The sequence below is a fragment of the Lissotriton helveticus genome, chromosome 2_1 (genome assembly GCF_964261635.1).
Source record: "Lissotriton helveticus chromosome 2_1, aLisHel1.1, whole genome shotgun sequence".
Taxonomy (NCBI): domain Eukaryota; kingdom Metazoa; phylum Chordata; class Amphibia; order Caudata; family Salamandridae; genus Lissotriton; species Lissotriton helveticus.
The window spans coordinates 1258625750-1258642994 of NC_136059.1; the positions used below are offsets into that span (position 1 = coordinate 1258625750).

General features: G+C 44.9%; 1 protein-coding gene across 1 annotated transcript in view; it reads left to right on the top strand.

Annotated features, from left to right (window-relative positions):
• The window catches only part of STPG2 (sperm tail PG-rich repeat containing 2), a 2154459-nt gene that overhangs the window by 348933 nt on the left and 1788281 nt on the right, over nt 1-17245 (top strand). Inside the window, exon 5 of the mRNA XM_078677832.1 lies at nt 11282-11397. Within this exon, the coding sequence (XP_078533958.1) occupies nt 11282-11397 (116 nt within the window). The remainder of the gene's footprint in view (nt 1-11281; nt 11398-17245) is intronic.

The window sequence follows — 17245 nt, forward strand, 5'->3', positions numbered from 1 at the left end:
GCCCACATTTGTATTGCTGCTTACTTGCCATATATTGTGTACCGTTAATGTGGCTAGTAGGAAGACCGGGCGGCGAGCATCACTTGCCCTGGAACTCCAAAGCTCTCCGTGTGCAGTCCCTGTGAACTCTGAGGGGTCTGCACTTAACTATACATAAGAGTGGGAATTATTGCCCCGTCAGCACACTGTATTTACTACAATTATGTCATCGGGCAGAGCCGGTGCAAATACCTATATTGCTGCCTCTCACAGGGAAGCCAATCCAGTCTCAGGACTGAGGGTAGCACACTTGTATTCATTCAACAACTGATTACTGCCGAAAGGTTGTCCAAACAGCTTTGTCAACCAGCTACAGTCAAGGCTGTGCTTATCTCTTACAAGCCCATGGTATGAGTAAACCAGGACAACAAGACACAGGAGGCATTAGGTTGTCTTACAAAATCCCAGGGCTGGAAATACCATGTGTATGATTATAGTGAGTGAGTAAAAAGTTTTCAGTTAGCCAATAAACACCCACTCTTATTTCAGAGCCCTGAAACCGCGAGGGACATATAGCACTATAAAAATCTCCTACATAAATACACCTGGGCACCCTAATTTAAATATTTTTTATTCAGCTGCTGATACTAACGAGTGAAAAAAGGTTCAACATCTATTAGTGTTTATTTGAAGCAAACTAGTACCACAACTCCCAGGGTGCATACGATAGTGAACTCGAAGTGGAATTCATCATCTGGACAAAAATCTATTATTAATTTGACAGCAGTGAAGAAAAATGCGAGTCATTTTAGGTGTCCAGCATTGGCCCTGGAGGCAGGATCTATATCACATTTTCATAATAACTACTATGTAAATAATTCCAGATGAGAATCCATGTGTGGTAATTTCTAACATATTACGGTCCTAAAAATCTAGTGCAGCTCCAACTCTTCTATGCCTCTGGACACCCCAAATGACTTCTTGATTTACGTTTTCTGTGAGATAGTCTCATATATATTTTAATTAGGGTAATTATGTTTTGAAGTGAGGTGGTTGCTCAGGCATGTGCCTGAGAGAAGCACATCTGTATTATACACAACCACACACACAACCATACACAACCACACACACACAACCATACACAACCACACACACAACCACATCCTCAGTGCACACTTTCACCCGACACCATCAGTCGTCGGTGCGCGCTTTCACCGGGCACAAACTCCACCAGCCGTCAGTGCACGCTTTCACCGGGCACAAACACCACCAGCAGTCAGTGCACGCTTTCACCAGGCACAAACACCACCAGCCGTCAGTGCACGCTTCCACCGGGCACACACCACCAGCCGTCAGTACACGCTTTCACCAGGCACACACACACCACCAGCCGGCAGTGCACACATCAATTGTTAACGCATCCACAATTAACTATTGTAGCAATCGCAGTATGGCACACTTTACTTTTAAACATATTCATCTAAAGCGCAGCATGCCACCATTGCTACAAAAATAAATACACATTTTGTTTGGCCTAAAATTTATAGACTTTTGTTGCAATTGTTGTTGCAGTATTTAGCAATGCCAATAGCTCAAGCTTAATTAATGCGAGACCTATTGCATTGCAAATGCTTGTTGATAATTTATCATAACGAATGAAAGGCTTCCTGATTCACTTAGAAGTCTGGAGGTGCCAGTGGCTTCTTTGGTGTCTCCTCATATGTCACATGTCATAATGTATGGGATAAAAAGTTTGGTTAATGAGGATAGATTTGCGCCATCATGATGAAACTGCTGTAAGTTGTGGGCCAGACTCACGGCTCCTCTCCCATGCAGGTTGTCAGCTGCAGACATCTGGATCTTGGCTAGAGAATGGGGCATGGGAGCCCGGTAAGTACTCGTAGCTTTTCTAAGGCCACATTCAGTATGGTAAATAGGCTGGATTTTCTCCACCCCAGAGTTACAGATACTAGGGGCACTAGTAACTCCTGGGGTTGGTGAAATCTGGCCCATTCTGAGTTAAACCCTGAGGATTCCCTTAGCAATGAGGAATTATTTGGGGGGAGGTCGGTAATTCTGGGCCTGATTCACATGCCAATTCCTCATTTTGAGCCAGAGTTTCATCCTAAGTGCCAGTAAAAGTTAAGAAATCCTCAATGTTTCAGAGAAACTCAAAATTGTTTTTAAACCTGTGATTGCTGTTATCAACCCCATCTGAATTAGGAGGCTATGCTTAATTAGGGCCCCCCTGAAGTGAGGTTCAACTTTAAAACGAGTCATCCAGTGCCTGTCACCCTGGAGGACATTACCTGGCTGATTTTGAAGACTGAAGGGGACAGGGGAGTTGGGAATTATTGTACCCTTCTATTAAACTCCCTTTCAGAGGGCCATGGGGCATGCAGAGGTAACATGGCATGCAGGTGCCACGAGGCATGCAGGGTCCCCAACAATGGTGGTTGAGGCCTTTTACTCCTGATGTTCCGGGGCCCGACCTACTATGGATCCCGCTCAACTTGGCCAAGTACCTCTTCTGCACTTGACTTTCAGTGGCAGCTGTGGTTGAGCACTAAAGACACCCTATGGGAGAATGTAGATACAGGGCAGTGAGCATAACTCAATGTGCAAACAGTATGAAAAATAAATCAATGTCCCATCAAATACCTGCTTTTATAAGAAAAGGTAGTATTGTATTTCTAACTCCACACAGACAAAGAGATGCAGCGTTAAATGCAACAACACAATCCACGTTGAGGTCAGGGCTTCAATAGTTGTCAGGCAAATCCCTGTCCCACCCTCTTCCATGTAACATATTCAGGGCTATTCTCCATTCACTGGTGGCTCCATCAGGGAATGCTGTACTCAAGTTCTCTCTTTTGACCCTTTAGGAACTCAGTCAAAAGTGTCTATGGTGCCCAAGCACAGTTAGCAGTGAGTTCAGCCGGGGACCAATTGGCCCACTTCACGTCTTACCCACTGTCGTAGCAAATAAGAGTTCACCAGTGCAGCGGGTGTCTTTAAACCTGCACAGCGAGTGCCGGCAGAGCTCGGAGAGGTCAGGCTGCTCGCAGCCCACGCGACAGCACATGGCTGAGTGCAGGCTCTCGATTTAGGCCCAGATCCTTGTACTGGGGTGAATGTATGACATTGTTCTACATTCTGTCCATCAACTGTGTTTTTTGCAATTTTCATCCCAAGCGGGCTGGGTATGCTCAGACGTGAGTCCCAGGCTCTCCACACCACTGGAGTCAAGATATCCAGGCTGATGAAGGCTGATAGCCAGAAACCGGTCCTTGGATGCTTGATTCCGGTCTGGGAAAGACATGGCTTGGTAGTTCGGACTGGACTGTTCCCCTGAGGCACAGGGTCAGAGCTGATTTGCATATAGCCAGTGTCTAACCCAGGGTGGTGTGGAGTGCAAAAAAACGATGGATTTAGGCCCAGATCCTTGTACTGGGGTGAATGTATGACATTGTTCTACATTCTGTCCATCAACTGTGTTTTTTGCGGCTCTCGCTCCTGAGCATTACTGTGGGTGTCTCCAAGATATCGGAGCAGCTCTCTGCTCATGACCATGTGTAAGTTGAGGGGGGGGGGCGGGGAAATCCTTTCTTCAGCTTCCAACTGGAGCCAGTAAGGTTGCAACACCATACACAGCGTCTCCAGCAGTCCTTAGAGGTGAGTCAAGGGCAGTTCCTTCACAGTACAGGTCAAACCTGTGGATCACAGCCTCAGTCTCTCCTTCAGGCAGCAGCCCAAATCCCTTGGCAACATTGGTACTGGTAGCCCCTGCTGGCATTCATGGTGATATGGGTGCAGGCTCTCTAAGCACATGAGTCCTTGCCCGGACTGTCTCAAGTCTTGGTCCTCCTTGAAGCGGTAACTTTACTCATAGTCCCCTCTGGCATATGGGATTACTGAAGTGCAACAGTACAGTTGTAGCCTAACATGTGGCTCAGTCTACGGGGGCCCTCAATTGGCACACGGGGGTTGCTGAAAACAATCTTGTACTCGGGTGACCGTCCGATTAATGCTCCGCCAAATCCTCGCATAGGGAGTCCTCATGGTAGGGCTCCCCTCTGGACTTTGCTCTCTCCAATGCTCTCTTCTTCCTCACAGGGCACATTGGTCTTGGCAAGCAGGCAGGTGCTGGTGCTCCAGGGCAGGTGGTCTTGGTTCCCCTGGGTGATATCCTCTAACCCAGAAGGGAGACTATCAGGCCTTGGCCATCAGTCCTGGTCACAGGCAGAAGTCTTGTACAGTTTCCCCTTCTCACACAGTCCATCTGGCTGCTTGGCAGATGACACATTTTTAGAAACTCAACCTCCCCTTCTTATAGACCTTTTCCAGACACCAAATGTAATTTAGTGTCTGAGTCTTTGAAAGCTTATGTTGGTTTTCTGTTTCTTTTGAAGTAGGCACTTCTCCTTTTCATCTTCCTTCTGCCACAGCAGGCAAGATTTCAAAGCTGATTGTCCACAACACAATTCATGGGCAGCCAGTGTGACTGACTCCGGAGTGCAGGGTTCAGGGTTCGATACCCAGTGGCAGCTCGGCTCAGCACCATGTTACTCTGGGCATAAGCTCATTTAATCTACCTGACGGCCCCCATCGCCTTGAAACCTTAAGGGGTAATATGGTTGCGCTTTACAAAATATGGATTATTATGGAAGTGACCGAAGTTCACATCTGGATGTCAGTCACAGTTATAGAGACATCAAAAGTTTAATCCTGGACCCCCAGCCTTACTTTTTATGTTTCTCTGATCAGCTCCATCTCCCTTCCTGAGAGGTGTCCTGGCCCCATCCTTGTGATCTATCACTGAATCATAGAGCAGTCTTTTGAAATGTAAAGGGAGTCTCTTCTTTTTCCTCCACGGTGTCCCCACCTAGCTCTCAGGAATGCAGGAATCCACAAATCTGTCTTGGGGGTATTCCTCTCCTCCTCTTACCTTTACCAGCCATGCCTTGGCTTCCCAAAATGGAACCCAGGGTCCTTCATACAATGTACCATTGCCGGCACACCCACTCATTGGACATTCATAGCACTCTTTCTGTTCAGCACTAATACCTCTATGCATTGTGTCCTCACATATACACATGCATTCAGCACACACGACCAGTCCGTGCACACTGTTCAGCATTGAAGCTTTCCTATATTTAACCAGAGTGAGCTCTTTACAAGCACACACTGCCAGTACGCACACTTACCATGTGCGCGTTGCACAACTCTTCACCTTTCAAATATTGTACTTCATGCCAGCACACATACGCCCAGCACATACTGTATCCTCACATGCACATCTCTCATGTAATGTATGCCTCTCTGGCATATATACACCCAATACATGTACTAACCACACATGCACTGCACAGTGCTGCTCCATCCTTGTACTGTACTCTTCCCAGGCACACATACAACCAACGCAGGGTCACTACTCCTGTGCTATGCAGCACTCCACATCTAGCTGATGTAGGCCAAGGGTGAACAGCAAAACTGCCTTCCACCACTGTGAGGGTAGCACTTTGGGCACCTCACCGGGTCCAACCAGACTGCAATGTGTGAGACAGGCCAATGTCATGGCGCACACGCATGATCCATGTTCAGCTATGACAAAACAAATCAGCATTAGGGATCTAGAAAACAGTACAGTTGGGCACTCAGGGCAGAGTACACATCTTTACCATGCAGAGGACTTTCCTGTCCAAACACTCCATTTAGCAAATGCCACAATCTGTTTTATGACCACTACTGGGCACTATTACTCTTTCACCTGTGCTCCATTTGTTCAATTGGTTCATATACTCTTCAGCGAATGGGTAGCAGCAGGTCCTCACTGACAAAGAAAGTGTAATATTTTGTGGCAGTTTTTCTCCAGTGAATTGACATAAATAAACTTTAACCAGGGCACCCTTTCTCAAAGAGAGCACCTGAGCAACAGTAACATTTCTGCACATAGAAATATAAATTGGCATAACAAGGGTGACATAGACCAAAATACTAGCAAGGGAAATAGGTCCCACTACCACCTGATTGTGTATTAAAAGACAACAATAACTGGGGTGTATTGTAGCACGTACACCTCTGCAGCCCTGCAGCACTTGCCATGTGCTTCCTCCTCTGATAACCCTGTCTTCCCTAATCTGTTGTGTTACTTTCTTTGGTGCGCTTCTTTCCCCTCCATGACTCTTTTCTCTGCTCTGCTAGGTTCACCCTCCTCTGTCCTCTCTCTTTCTCTATACTCCTTCTTCAATGTAAGACCAGCCCTCCCCAGCTTTTCAAAAGGCCCATGATGTTGGAGGTATCTCCCGGGGATGGTTGGGGGATGGGGGGGAAAGAGCTTGTAGAACAATATACAAGCATGCTCAAGGGAGGGTATGTGGCACAAATACAAAAGAGCGCTCATCTCGTTTTTAGCCCAAGATTCCTAGGGGATTTCCTAATGAGCCAAAACCTGGCACCTGGCACAAGGCTTCAGCAGCAGCCCTCCCGTGTGCAGCCCAATACATGCACAGTGTTGTAGTTATGTTCTTGCCAGAAACTTCTAAAAAATACTTTAAAACCTGTGAAACGTAACTCACCAAAAACCTTATTATACAGGATTGCTGGATGGCTGCTTGGGAGTGGGCCGAAGTAAATGTATTCTTATTTATTTTTTATTTTTTATTGTTGCTGTCTATTATGTCAGTATCACTGCACACCACCACACATGCTAGTGCGGTCAGCTCCTCCTCCGTAATGGCGGACAAGTGTCGCTCCACTGCCCAAAGCCAGCAGATGATAAATAAAAGGATAATACCACAATGCTATTATCATTTTATTTGTCTCTGTCTGAGCCGTGCAATTAGTATAGAGTGGGGCAGGGAGGGGCACGTCAGGGAGGAGGAGTAGTGTGCACTTTTAAATGTGCATGTCAGTTTGGGCGGCCTTCTTAGGCTGGCCAAACAGACATGCACACTTATGTTTCTCTAACCCAGCTGTCTTGCACAGCAGGTTTGGGGAAAAGCCACATGCTTCCAGGCATTGTCTGAGCATCAAATGAGGCCGCACAGACCAATCCTGGTGCTGCTGTCATGCTAGGTCTAGCATGAGATCAGCTTCTAGATTGGGTGGAACACATGTGCTTTGAGGCCAATCCTCTTCTGGGCTGGATGCGAGGAGCAGCGCCGGGGGGAGATGAGCGGCAGGTAAGTCTTTTTCAAATTTTATTCCCCAACCCCCCCAACTCCCGCTGGCCATCCAAGCACTTAGATACGCGCCGGCCGCCACTGCACAGTAGCCAAGCACTTCTGTATTAAACTGGAGCTTCATTGCTTCTTGTTGTAGCCTGAATAATCCCCTCCGAATAGTAGACGTAAGTCAATTAATGTCAATCGATCCTCTTGCATGAAATCTACTCAAACAAATTCAGGCCATTTATTATTTTCTCATTGCTTAACTTTTAAGCCTCTGGCTCTGTACGACTGAATTAGTTGTCATATGGCCTAATGGCCGATGTAGAGCCTCAGGAATGTTGGGAAATTAATACCAGTAGCCTAGGAAGAGCGGCACTGACAGGGGCCCCAGGGAAAGATGTTGGTCTACAGAGGTGTAGCAAGGATGACAGGGGCCTGGTTCAAGCAAATAAAATGTCTCCTTTGAACAATTATTGGGATTTAGTGGGCCATTCTGGACCCTGGTGCCACTGCACCGCCAATGTTAGTTATGCTCTACTGTCTGCTCTAAACCCAGCATCTCCAGACACAGACTCATTGGGTGCTGGAATCTTCCTCAGCAGCACTCTTAGTGTCCCAAGGCATACTGCCCTCCCAGCCTACACCCTCCAGGATCCACGTCTTCTTTGTCCACTTGCTAAGTACCGGAGTCAGTCGAAGCCAGTGTTCCCTCCTTCTGGAGGTCACTGGCCTTGGAGGGCCAGTCTGCAGAAGATCAAGGGTCCCTGAGTGCCAACTGGAACCCATAATTCCAGGAGTCCAGCTCTACAGAGACTGGGGTCTCCTTTCTTCCAGCTAGGCATTTCTCCAGTGTCGCCTCTCCCGGGCCATACTGTTCTCAAGTATCTCCCACGCACAGGGGTTTTTGAGTGGGGGTGGAAAGTTCAAGAAGTAGGCACTCCACCTCAATTGTATTGTATAGTAGACAACTTCACTCCACCCTTACTCCAATGCTCCTGCACAACATTTTGGGAACTTCCTAGATGGTACCATAAAGTGGTCTCTTGAAAGACCTACGTCTCGTCCCTAACTGTCACAGCTGCCTAGTCACCTCCCTCAAAGGGCAACCCCTCCTGTGGCTGGCTCAAGAGGTCTTGCTACCCTCATTTGTTTTTGTGGAGTTGAGCCTTCCCAGGCTAGGAGCAGTGTGAAAAGTAATTAGCACATCTATGCACCCAGAATCTGGAACAGTATCGCTATATCAATCAGGAATGCCCCAGTGCTGTTTCAATTTAGAAAAAGGCTGACGACTTACCTCTTTAAAGAACACTACATCACACTGCATTATCTATCCACAACCCAGGTTCCTCTCCTCTTACTCATTTAATTTATGCTTGTCTTTGACCAAGTATAGCCCTCCGCTGCCTTTTGGCTAGTTTTGTACTATATAAGTACCATATACATATATATACATGCATACACAAACACACACATACCTCCATATTTTGATCCCACCCTCACCTTTCCCAGGAATAGGCTTACTTACTGGATAATGGCTCTATTATTTGGGGTCCAAGAGAAATGTGTCATGTAACGATTCCAGGATCTTACCACCTTCACAAGAAGAAGGAGCTATATTCTTAGGCTTACACCAGGAAATACTTTTTTCTAATGTATTTGATACAATTTTAAAGCTGTTTAATTTGTCGAATTTTGGATAGATATAGTCTTATCAGGTGAACAGCCTAAATATTCTAACCTGTGTCTCTCAATTTCGACACCATTAGAGACAAACCAGAGTACTCTCTGGTAGCAAGGGAAATCTCAGAAGAGGAGTTATCACAGGAAGGATTCAGGATGGCTGCTCTGCCATCTGCAAAAGCATTGGTAACCACAGTTGACGGAACCAATATGGCGCCACAAGAAAGACGTCCGCTTGATCAATTCTTATCTTTGCTAAAACCCTGGGAACAAATGGGCGAAAGGCAAACGTAATTTCTTGGGTCACTGGAAGTTTAAAGCATCCACATTCCAGGTTTTCTGACATGGCGGGAGAGAGCAGAGGTTGGGAAGGAGGGAGTCCTTTGGAGACCAGATCTTATCCTCAAAGGCAGACACTGGTGCTTAGGTCTCTCATTCCATCATAACAGAGTTTACAGTGAGTGAGATTCAAGTAGTGAGATTCACTCAGCACAGAAGTCCGAAAACCAAGTAGTTTGAAAGCGAGAAACGCAGACATTAAATGATCAGAACCTATTTCTCACACTCATCAAAACAACCACTCACACAAACTCACACCACAATAAAAAAGCAGTTTAAAAATAAAATAGTTTGAACGTTTAGCTTTACCAATGCTTGTTTAGCTTGCAGGGAGCAATGGCTTTCTTTTGCCAAATGATGTAAACATCATGTGCATGAAATGAGCCTGTTTGAATGTCAGCAGTTGCAACTGTTGAAGTGATAATTGACACTCTGCCTGCAAGCACATTCAGTTCTCTGATCAGCACCTGCCAACCTGAAGCCTTTAGGCAGACAGAGAGGAGAAAATAAAAAATGTAAATTATGTAATATGGAGGCTTTTTATAGGTTGGGCCTCTTAATTTTCTCATTGGCAAGGTGGCTCAGTGAGTTGTGTTCCCAGCAGGTCACAAGTTTGGATCCCAACGTGCAGTTCAGCCTTTATTTTTCAGAGTTTGACAGATTGAGTATTATTAAATTGGGTGACATGACACCTTTTAATTACAGGACTGCTAAAGGACAACTTGTGCAGTACTAAGCTCTATACAGCCTCGGTAGGATGGCTCAGTGAGCTGAGTGCTTTTCCCTGGCTTATGGAATGGTGTGTAGGTCACACACTTGAATCCTGGTAGGGTCTATTCAGCTTTCCATTGCTGTGATGATGTTAAATTGGATACACTAATTAAATAAATCGATAGATAACAAAATAAGTCATTTTTATTGCGCTGCAGGAACGGACGCCAGCTGCTAAAACAAACAATTATCTTGATCGAAATGATGCAACAGTTGGAAAGCAATTTGTTATGCATGGCTTCCATAGGATCCGCTATTGTTTACACCAGATTCTAAATCTGGTAACTCACTGCTATGACATAGCGGCGGTTGATACCAAAACTTGCTACCCTCTGTTGCAATGTCATAAAGGCCTTCCAAGCCAGGCTATCAGGGGATACATCGTTTACCACGCATCTATTTCAACGTGGTACAATTACATTGTGGTTTTCACTACGCAAGTCGTGACATCGACATGCACTGGAGGGCGCTGTAGACTAGGGAAAAGTGTAAATTACTGTTTCCAACACCTTCCCTACTGTGTGTAGACTGGAGTTGGAATAGTAATTACATTATTCCTAAGTCCAGCGCCCCTCCAGCGCAAGTCGATGTAACGACTTGCGATGGGAAAACTGCGATCTAACAGACCGAGTTGAAATGGCCCTCGTATCGTCATACATCCGGCTGTCAGGAATCCTTGCGAGCCTGTCAGGGCTGCATGCTTGCCCTCTCATGCAGCTTGCAAAAACAGCTGCATGAGAGGGAAAGAAGACAGGGGAGGTGGTGGGATTGGTTAAAGTTTACACGTAAGGTATTTTTTCACATTTGGGTCAGAGACGAGAGGCTATGTTATAGATGGCTCCCCCATTACTCCTCTGTTCATGCGTAAGGGGCAGATGATTTTTGGGGCTATACTTAACTTAAAATTGTAGATGGGTAAAAAGTAAAGTACAGGTATGTTTTTCACCTTGGGGGTCCTGAGTGACATCATAGTCCATCATAGTCCACTCAAGCTCCACGCAAAATGCGATGCAGTGCGTGCTACGAAATTCGTTTTATTTATTTAATTGTTTACTTACCTCCGATCATCCATATTCTGGTTTTTACTGCCCCCCACCCTGCCCTGCCCCGCCTTTCCGCCCCACGGAACTCCCGTAACGGGCCGCTACTGATGTCATCCAGGACCCACAGTGAAAAACATCTCCGTAATTCACTGTTGCCCATCTAAAATTCTATATAGTAGCGAAGTGCAGCTGTGATTGATTGAGAAGTGAGTGCCTATGTGTGTGTCTGCGTTTAGGGCGTGCCCGAGTGCCCTCGTGCCCTTCACCTATTAAAATGTATCACGTTTTCTTTCCCAGAAGGAGGCCTATGCTACTTCTAAGTACAAAGGAGTGCACTTCGGCAACCTCACCGCGAAGCGCTTAGAATACCAGAAGCAGGAAGGACCTGGACCCGGAGCCTATGACGTCACCCAGTAAGTGGTCCCACGGCACTTCCTCTGTTCTGCTCGGCTTTTAATTCCCAGAAAGTTAGTTTAACGCCTTCCGATTAAATCCAATGATTCCATAATTAGATAATGTCTCGAGTGATAAAACAAACTGAGCGGAAGCTTAGACGGTTATTTATCGGATGGCATTTAACGCCAGCAATTTTCATTGTGATGTGAGTTACAATCGACCATTTAACTGCCAGGATTTTTCAGCGGCAACTGTCAAAATATGTCATTTTATGATGCGTAATGAGGAATATAGCCTTCATAAAGAGCTGCAGAGGGAGAGGGAGCCAGGAAATTCATTAGTAAAGTCGAGACAGCGCTAACTTGAGGCGAGAAGTAAGGGTTAGTGCACCGGGTCACACCTGCGAGGAGAATCTACAATATCTTCGATGTAAAAGCTCAGCGCTCATATTTCTTGCTAATATATACATTTTTAATGCGTATACAAATTGATAATTTTCCTTTATTAATTCCTATGAGCCTGTAGTAAGTTGTCGAAGAGAAAGCGTCCTTGTTCTACACAACACAACAATAATTTGATTTTAATATAGCGCTTCCGCCGACTCTAACAAGCACTGTAAATAACAGATGCGTAAATAAAGAAGTGATGGTACTGTGGTCACCGGGTCAGGTGAGAGGAAATGGGCAGGGTTTCGACTGCAGAAATATTCTCCTAGACTAGAGGCAGGCACCCTGTCTCAGTGGGTTTAAGCACGTGTGCTGCGCCATCTCCGGCATAAGCACAGCGGGCATATTTAACATGACATAACATAACAAGTGTGTTTGTAAAGTGCACGTTCACCCAGAGGTTATCTTGGCGCGGAATGATAGATGTTTATTGTTACCCAACTCAATGGTACTCATTTAATCACCCTCAGATGGATGAAAGGCTGAGTGGACCCACCATGATTTGAACCTCTGACCATGAGGTTGAACACAGGCCCCTGCAATGGATGCATTAGGCCACTGAGCCACAAGCCCAGATCGCGACGGGAATGTCACTTTTTGTCACTTTTCGGTGGTGATAAGGGCTTAGCCTTCTTTACAAGGCGGCTTAAAGCAGCCTTGTAAATAAGGCCCCCTTTCACGCTATGCTTAGCGTGAAAGGGGTGGGCAGTGGGTGTTGCGTTGGGTGTGCCACTGCAACACCCATTAATTCTGGCACTGCCCTCTATTTACAAGGGCAGCGTGAAAAGAAGGCAGCCCCAAAATGAAGACCAGGGAAAACCTTGTCTTAACTTGGCGAAACGAGGAGAAATGCTTTATTTATCCTCGTTTTCGCTTTTTCCACGTGTGCTGCCTTGTACAGTACACATGGAAAAAGCAAATTGCGTTGGATTGTTTATGTTCAGGAAAGTGACCCTTCCTGCACATAAACAATCCTTAAAAAAGATGACATTTTATAACTTCCATGTGTGCTGCATTAAGCAGCACATATAAAAGTGACAACATGTCATTCCAAGATTGTTTATGTGCAGGAAGGGGTACCTTCCTGTACATAAACAATCTTTCCCTGAACGCAGACACCCTTGCACTATGGTGCAAGGGTGCCTGCATTGGCGTTAGGCTAAGTGTAGCGCCAGTGCAGGGGGAAACGCAAGGTTGCACCATATCCTTGTAAATACGGTGCAGCCTTGCGTTTCTAAAGTGTTGGAGTGAGGCGTTAAGCCATGACGGCTAACGCCTCACTCCGCCACTTCCTTGTAAATATCCCCCAGCGTGTCTTCTTTCTGCATCTGCTCTGTAATGAAACAGCACAATGTCCAGCCAGCAGGAGCAGAACACTGCTCTTTCTCGTCCCCCTCTTTTTGCTTGTCCCCATCTTGCTTCCCTTTAATCTTGTACTGCCCCCCTTCTGCCATCCGTTATTAGTACTGGTACTCTTTAGATTCACCTCAGAAGGATGAACGTCCCGGCCAGGGGTCTTCCAACTGGAAGGCCTCAAGTGATTGGAGGAGGGCAGGCTTTAGTCAAAAGAAGCATTATGCTTATACCAGTTCTTTGTTTTCAGCAGCAAAAAACATGAGCCGCAGAAGCCTCTCTGTAATGGGCCATTACTACATCTTTTGTCATTTATATGCCTGCTGGGAGGTAGTGTCAAAATGGCAGGGACTCCAAATATTCTTCAAAACGCCCACCCTCATTTCAATATTCACACTGTGGATACTTTCACCTTATACTTATACCTGTCCAGCCTAGTATGTTTGGCAATCGTGCATTTGATTGCATTTTTAAAACAGTAACAGAACTTATCTGCAATGTTTAAATAAGTCTAGATATATTTTAACATTGCCAGTTTAATAGAATAATTGTGAACATGTTTGAAGGGGGGCGAAGATTTTCTTTTTGTTGCACTGGTGGGGGGGGGGGGGGGTAAGGAGTACACCATTAAAAGAAGACCACTGGTCTAGACCATCCTCCACTGGCAGTCGAGGTAGCATCTTAACATCTTAACAACAAGCCGCTTTATCAGTGCAAATAGTCATAGACGTAGTTCACATGCTGGTCATATGGATTCTAAAGAACCGGCTTTACATCTGAATTCCCCTAATGCAAGATTTCACAACAGTATATTTTTTCACATTTTCATGAGATAGCTGCAGCCAAAAAGTTCTACCAGTGCTACACCGGGAAGGGGGGGGGGGCAGAAAAGTGTGTCACATATGCTACACCGTACTATACAATGCTTGAAAGAAAATCAGAAAAGAAACACTGATGTACGTAACCTTCTAATGTCGTACAAATTTATATCAGTCATTTCTTGCGAAACGTTTTCTTTCAGAGATTAGGCAAAAATGTTTTCCCTCTTAATTACAGTGCAGGGAGAGCCTGTTGTCCATGTGTTTGCTTCAGTAATAGTTGTGTAAGTTGTGTTAGGGAAGAGGTGTGAGCCAGGGGTTGCTATTCATCCCAGAGTTGCAACACGGACTGCAATGCAGATCAAGAAGGGTAGGGCGGTGCTGGGAGGTTGTGAAGATGCGCTACAGTTTCCAAGTCAGCCTGACTTTCCTTCGGGCTCCAGGCGTCACTGGAGAAAATGTACTGTTAAATGGCGTCCATTAACGATTTTCAAATGTAAAGAAAGCGAGGAACGGTTCCGCTTTAAGATAAAAGGTAAAAGAACTTCGGTGCCAATAGTGCCTGCCCACTTCAACCTCTGGTTACTATTACCCAATTCACGGTACTCAAATTGCTAAACGTAGACGCACCGACGACCTAGTCAGCAGTGACAAAATGTGAACTTAACATATGCAGCGCTTCACATTTATCAGAAGTGAGTGTTTTACTCACTGAGCCATCCTGTCAGCTGTAGACACCAATTCACATAAAATGAACACTTACAGCCGTGGTAGCATTTTGCCCTGTCTGTGATTCTGTTATGTTATGCTTAGGGCATTTGTATAGGTCATTCATTCATGCTAATGTATGGCCCCAAAGTGCTTTTCGCATCTCAGAACCCTTGACGGTGCTGGGATTCTTGTTGCCTGTTCATAAAGCAGTTGGTAGTGTTACCTATTGTTCAGACACTGACCGCAAGGTTGGAGTAGTTTAAAGTATTGTTTAGTTGTGTCTCATATAGGATTCATATTGACCATATTCACTATCCTGAAGGGGCTAACATACAACACTTGTGTATACATTGAATTGTGCGCTTTTCCTGTGGCATTTGGAGATTGAAACACGAAGGAGAAAGATACAACAGGGGATACTATACCTCCCACAGTTACGACTGTTTCTACATGAGGAGACTGGATAGAGGAGAATAACATACCTTTCAGATATTTGACACTGAAGTGATACAGAAACCTGATGAAGTCCTAAAGGACGAAACACGTTGGTTGGGCTGCATGGAAAAAAAGCAGTTTAATGAATAAAGTCGGATTTGACTGCATGTACAAGACTCCTGAATAACTGAATCCCAACGAATTATCTATGTTTGAATATATTTGGGACAATATCATGCTTTTATTTTGCTGATTAACTGAACGGAATTTCTGGGATTATAATCTACGCTCCTTTTCTGTTGTACAAATTGAATTGTGTCAAAGCCACAAAATGCGCAAAAATGCCTGGATTACTTGCCGAGTAGATTACATTACTCCAAATCATAGTCTTCCTCATCACATTCGTACTGAAAACAAGCAAAGCATCTCAGTGGTACTGCTTTCACCATTAGAAATAAAAAAAAACATTTTGCAAGCTCCTCCCTTCATGAGAGTCACACGACTTCCTGTTATGTAACCTGTAAGGCGGGGCATTAGTAAAATGCTTTCAGGTATAGCAAGCTTTCCTAAAGAAATCAGGTTATCCTTCCGATCCCCTAGAATGAAGAATACTGGTAAGCAATCCAGGCATTCCCATCCACGCCTGTCTTCTTTCCCCCAGTCGTAATGAAATTAAGTGCAAACCAAAGTTTTCTATATAAGACAATTCTTCAGTTTAATTTTCTCTGGTCCCATTCACCTTTGCTGTGTTGTGTTTACCATCTCTGGAAAGCGCCGGGACGCCTCTTGGCTGCGGCATCTGAGCGCTATATAAATTAAAATAACATAACATAACATAACTAGAAAAGCTCACAGTACACCAGAATGTTGCACCACCCAGACGTGAAATTTATTAAACGAAGTGACAAAAATATATCACTGTTTAGCTGCTTATAATACTGCTTGCTCTGAAGTAGAATAAATCACTTCTCACATTTGTAATCAGTAATGGTAAATAATTCTGTGCAGTGAGGGCTAAGTAGCTGCCACGCTAATGTTTTTTTTAGAGAGGCTCTTTTGAATGCAGCCCAAGAAGAAGATACTTCCCTTGTGGATCGGCCCTAAACCATCTGCCTCCTGACATGCATTCTCAATCACCTGCTTAAAGTTGAGGTTGGAAGACGATGGTCCTTATTGGCTAGCACAAAAGTGACAAATAAAAAAAACTGTTTTTCTTATAGAGGCTGTTCTTTAGAGATAAACTGAAAAGGCTCAATGGAGATCCCAAAAATGTCACAAAACTTCCTGATCTGGGGAGGGGTAAGGAAAAGGCGCTGGAAAGATTAAGTCTTGGGAAAGGTCAAAAGATGAAGGGTATTTGGGCAAAAAAGGAGGGTCATATCTCAGATCCACATTGTCATAAAAAAAACTAAGAAATGGGTCATAGTTAAGGAGGGCCCCACTGCCCCCAATCTCCACCCAGTTGTTATAGCCTCAAAAGGAAAAACAACTTTAAGAGTCAAATGTTTCAGAGAGACTGATTCAAGAGGATCAAATGGAGCACCTTGAATCACATTCAGGACTAGAGGAAGATCCCAAGAGAGAACTGGGGAACGAACCACTGATCTACATAGATGGAAACGCCTAAGAAGACGAGCGGCTAGGTTAAGAAAACATGACAATGAGTGACCTCTGAGTGCCCTGATAGCTGCCCACTGGATGCGTGAAGACGAGATGACCAGGCCTAGGTGAAAGCTGTCATGCAAAAACTCTGTATCACCTTCACAAGAGGAAAGAACTATAGTCTTAGCCTCACACCACAAAATATTTTTTCCATTGTATTTGATATACTTTTAAAGTTTTTTATTTTCTGGAATTTTGGATAAACATAGTAATAGGTGAACCACCTAAAGATTCAAACATGTGCCTCTCAATTCCGAAACCATTAGAGACAACCCGAATACTCTCTGCTAGCAGAGGAAATCTCAGAAGAGGAAATAGCACAGGAAGGCTTAGGGTGGTTGCTCTGCGATTGGTAAAAGCAATGGAAACAGGAGTTTACGGTACCAATAAGGTGCAACCAGAAGAACTTATAGAGGACAAAAATTTAGATATGCTATTCA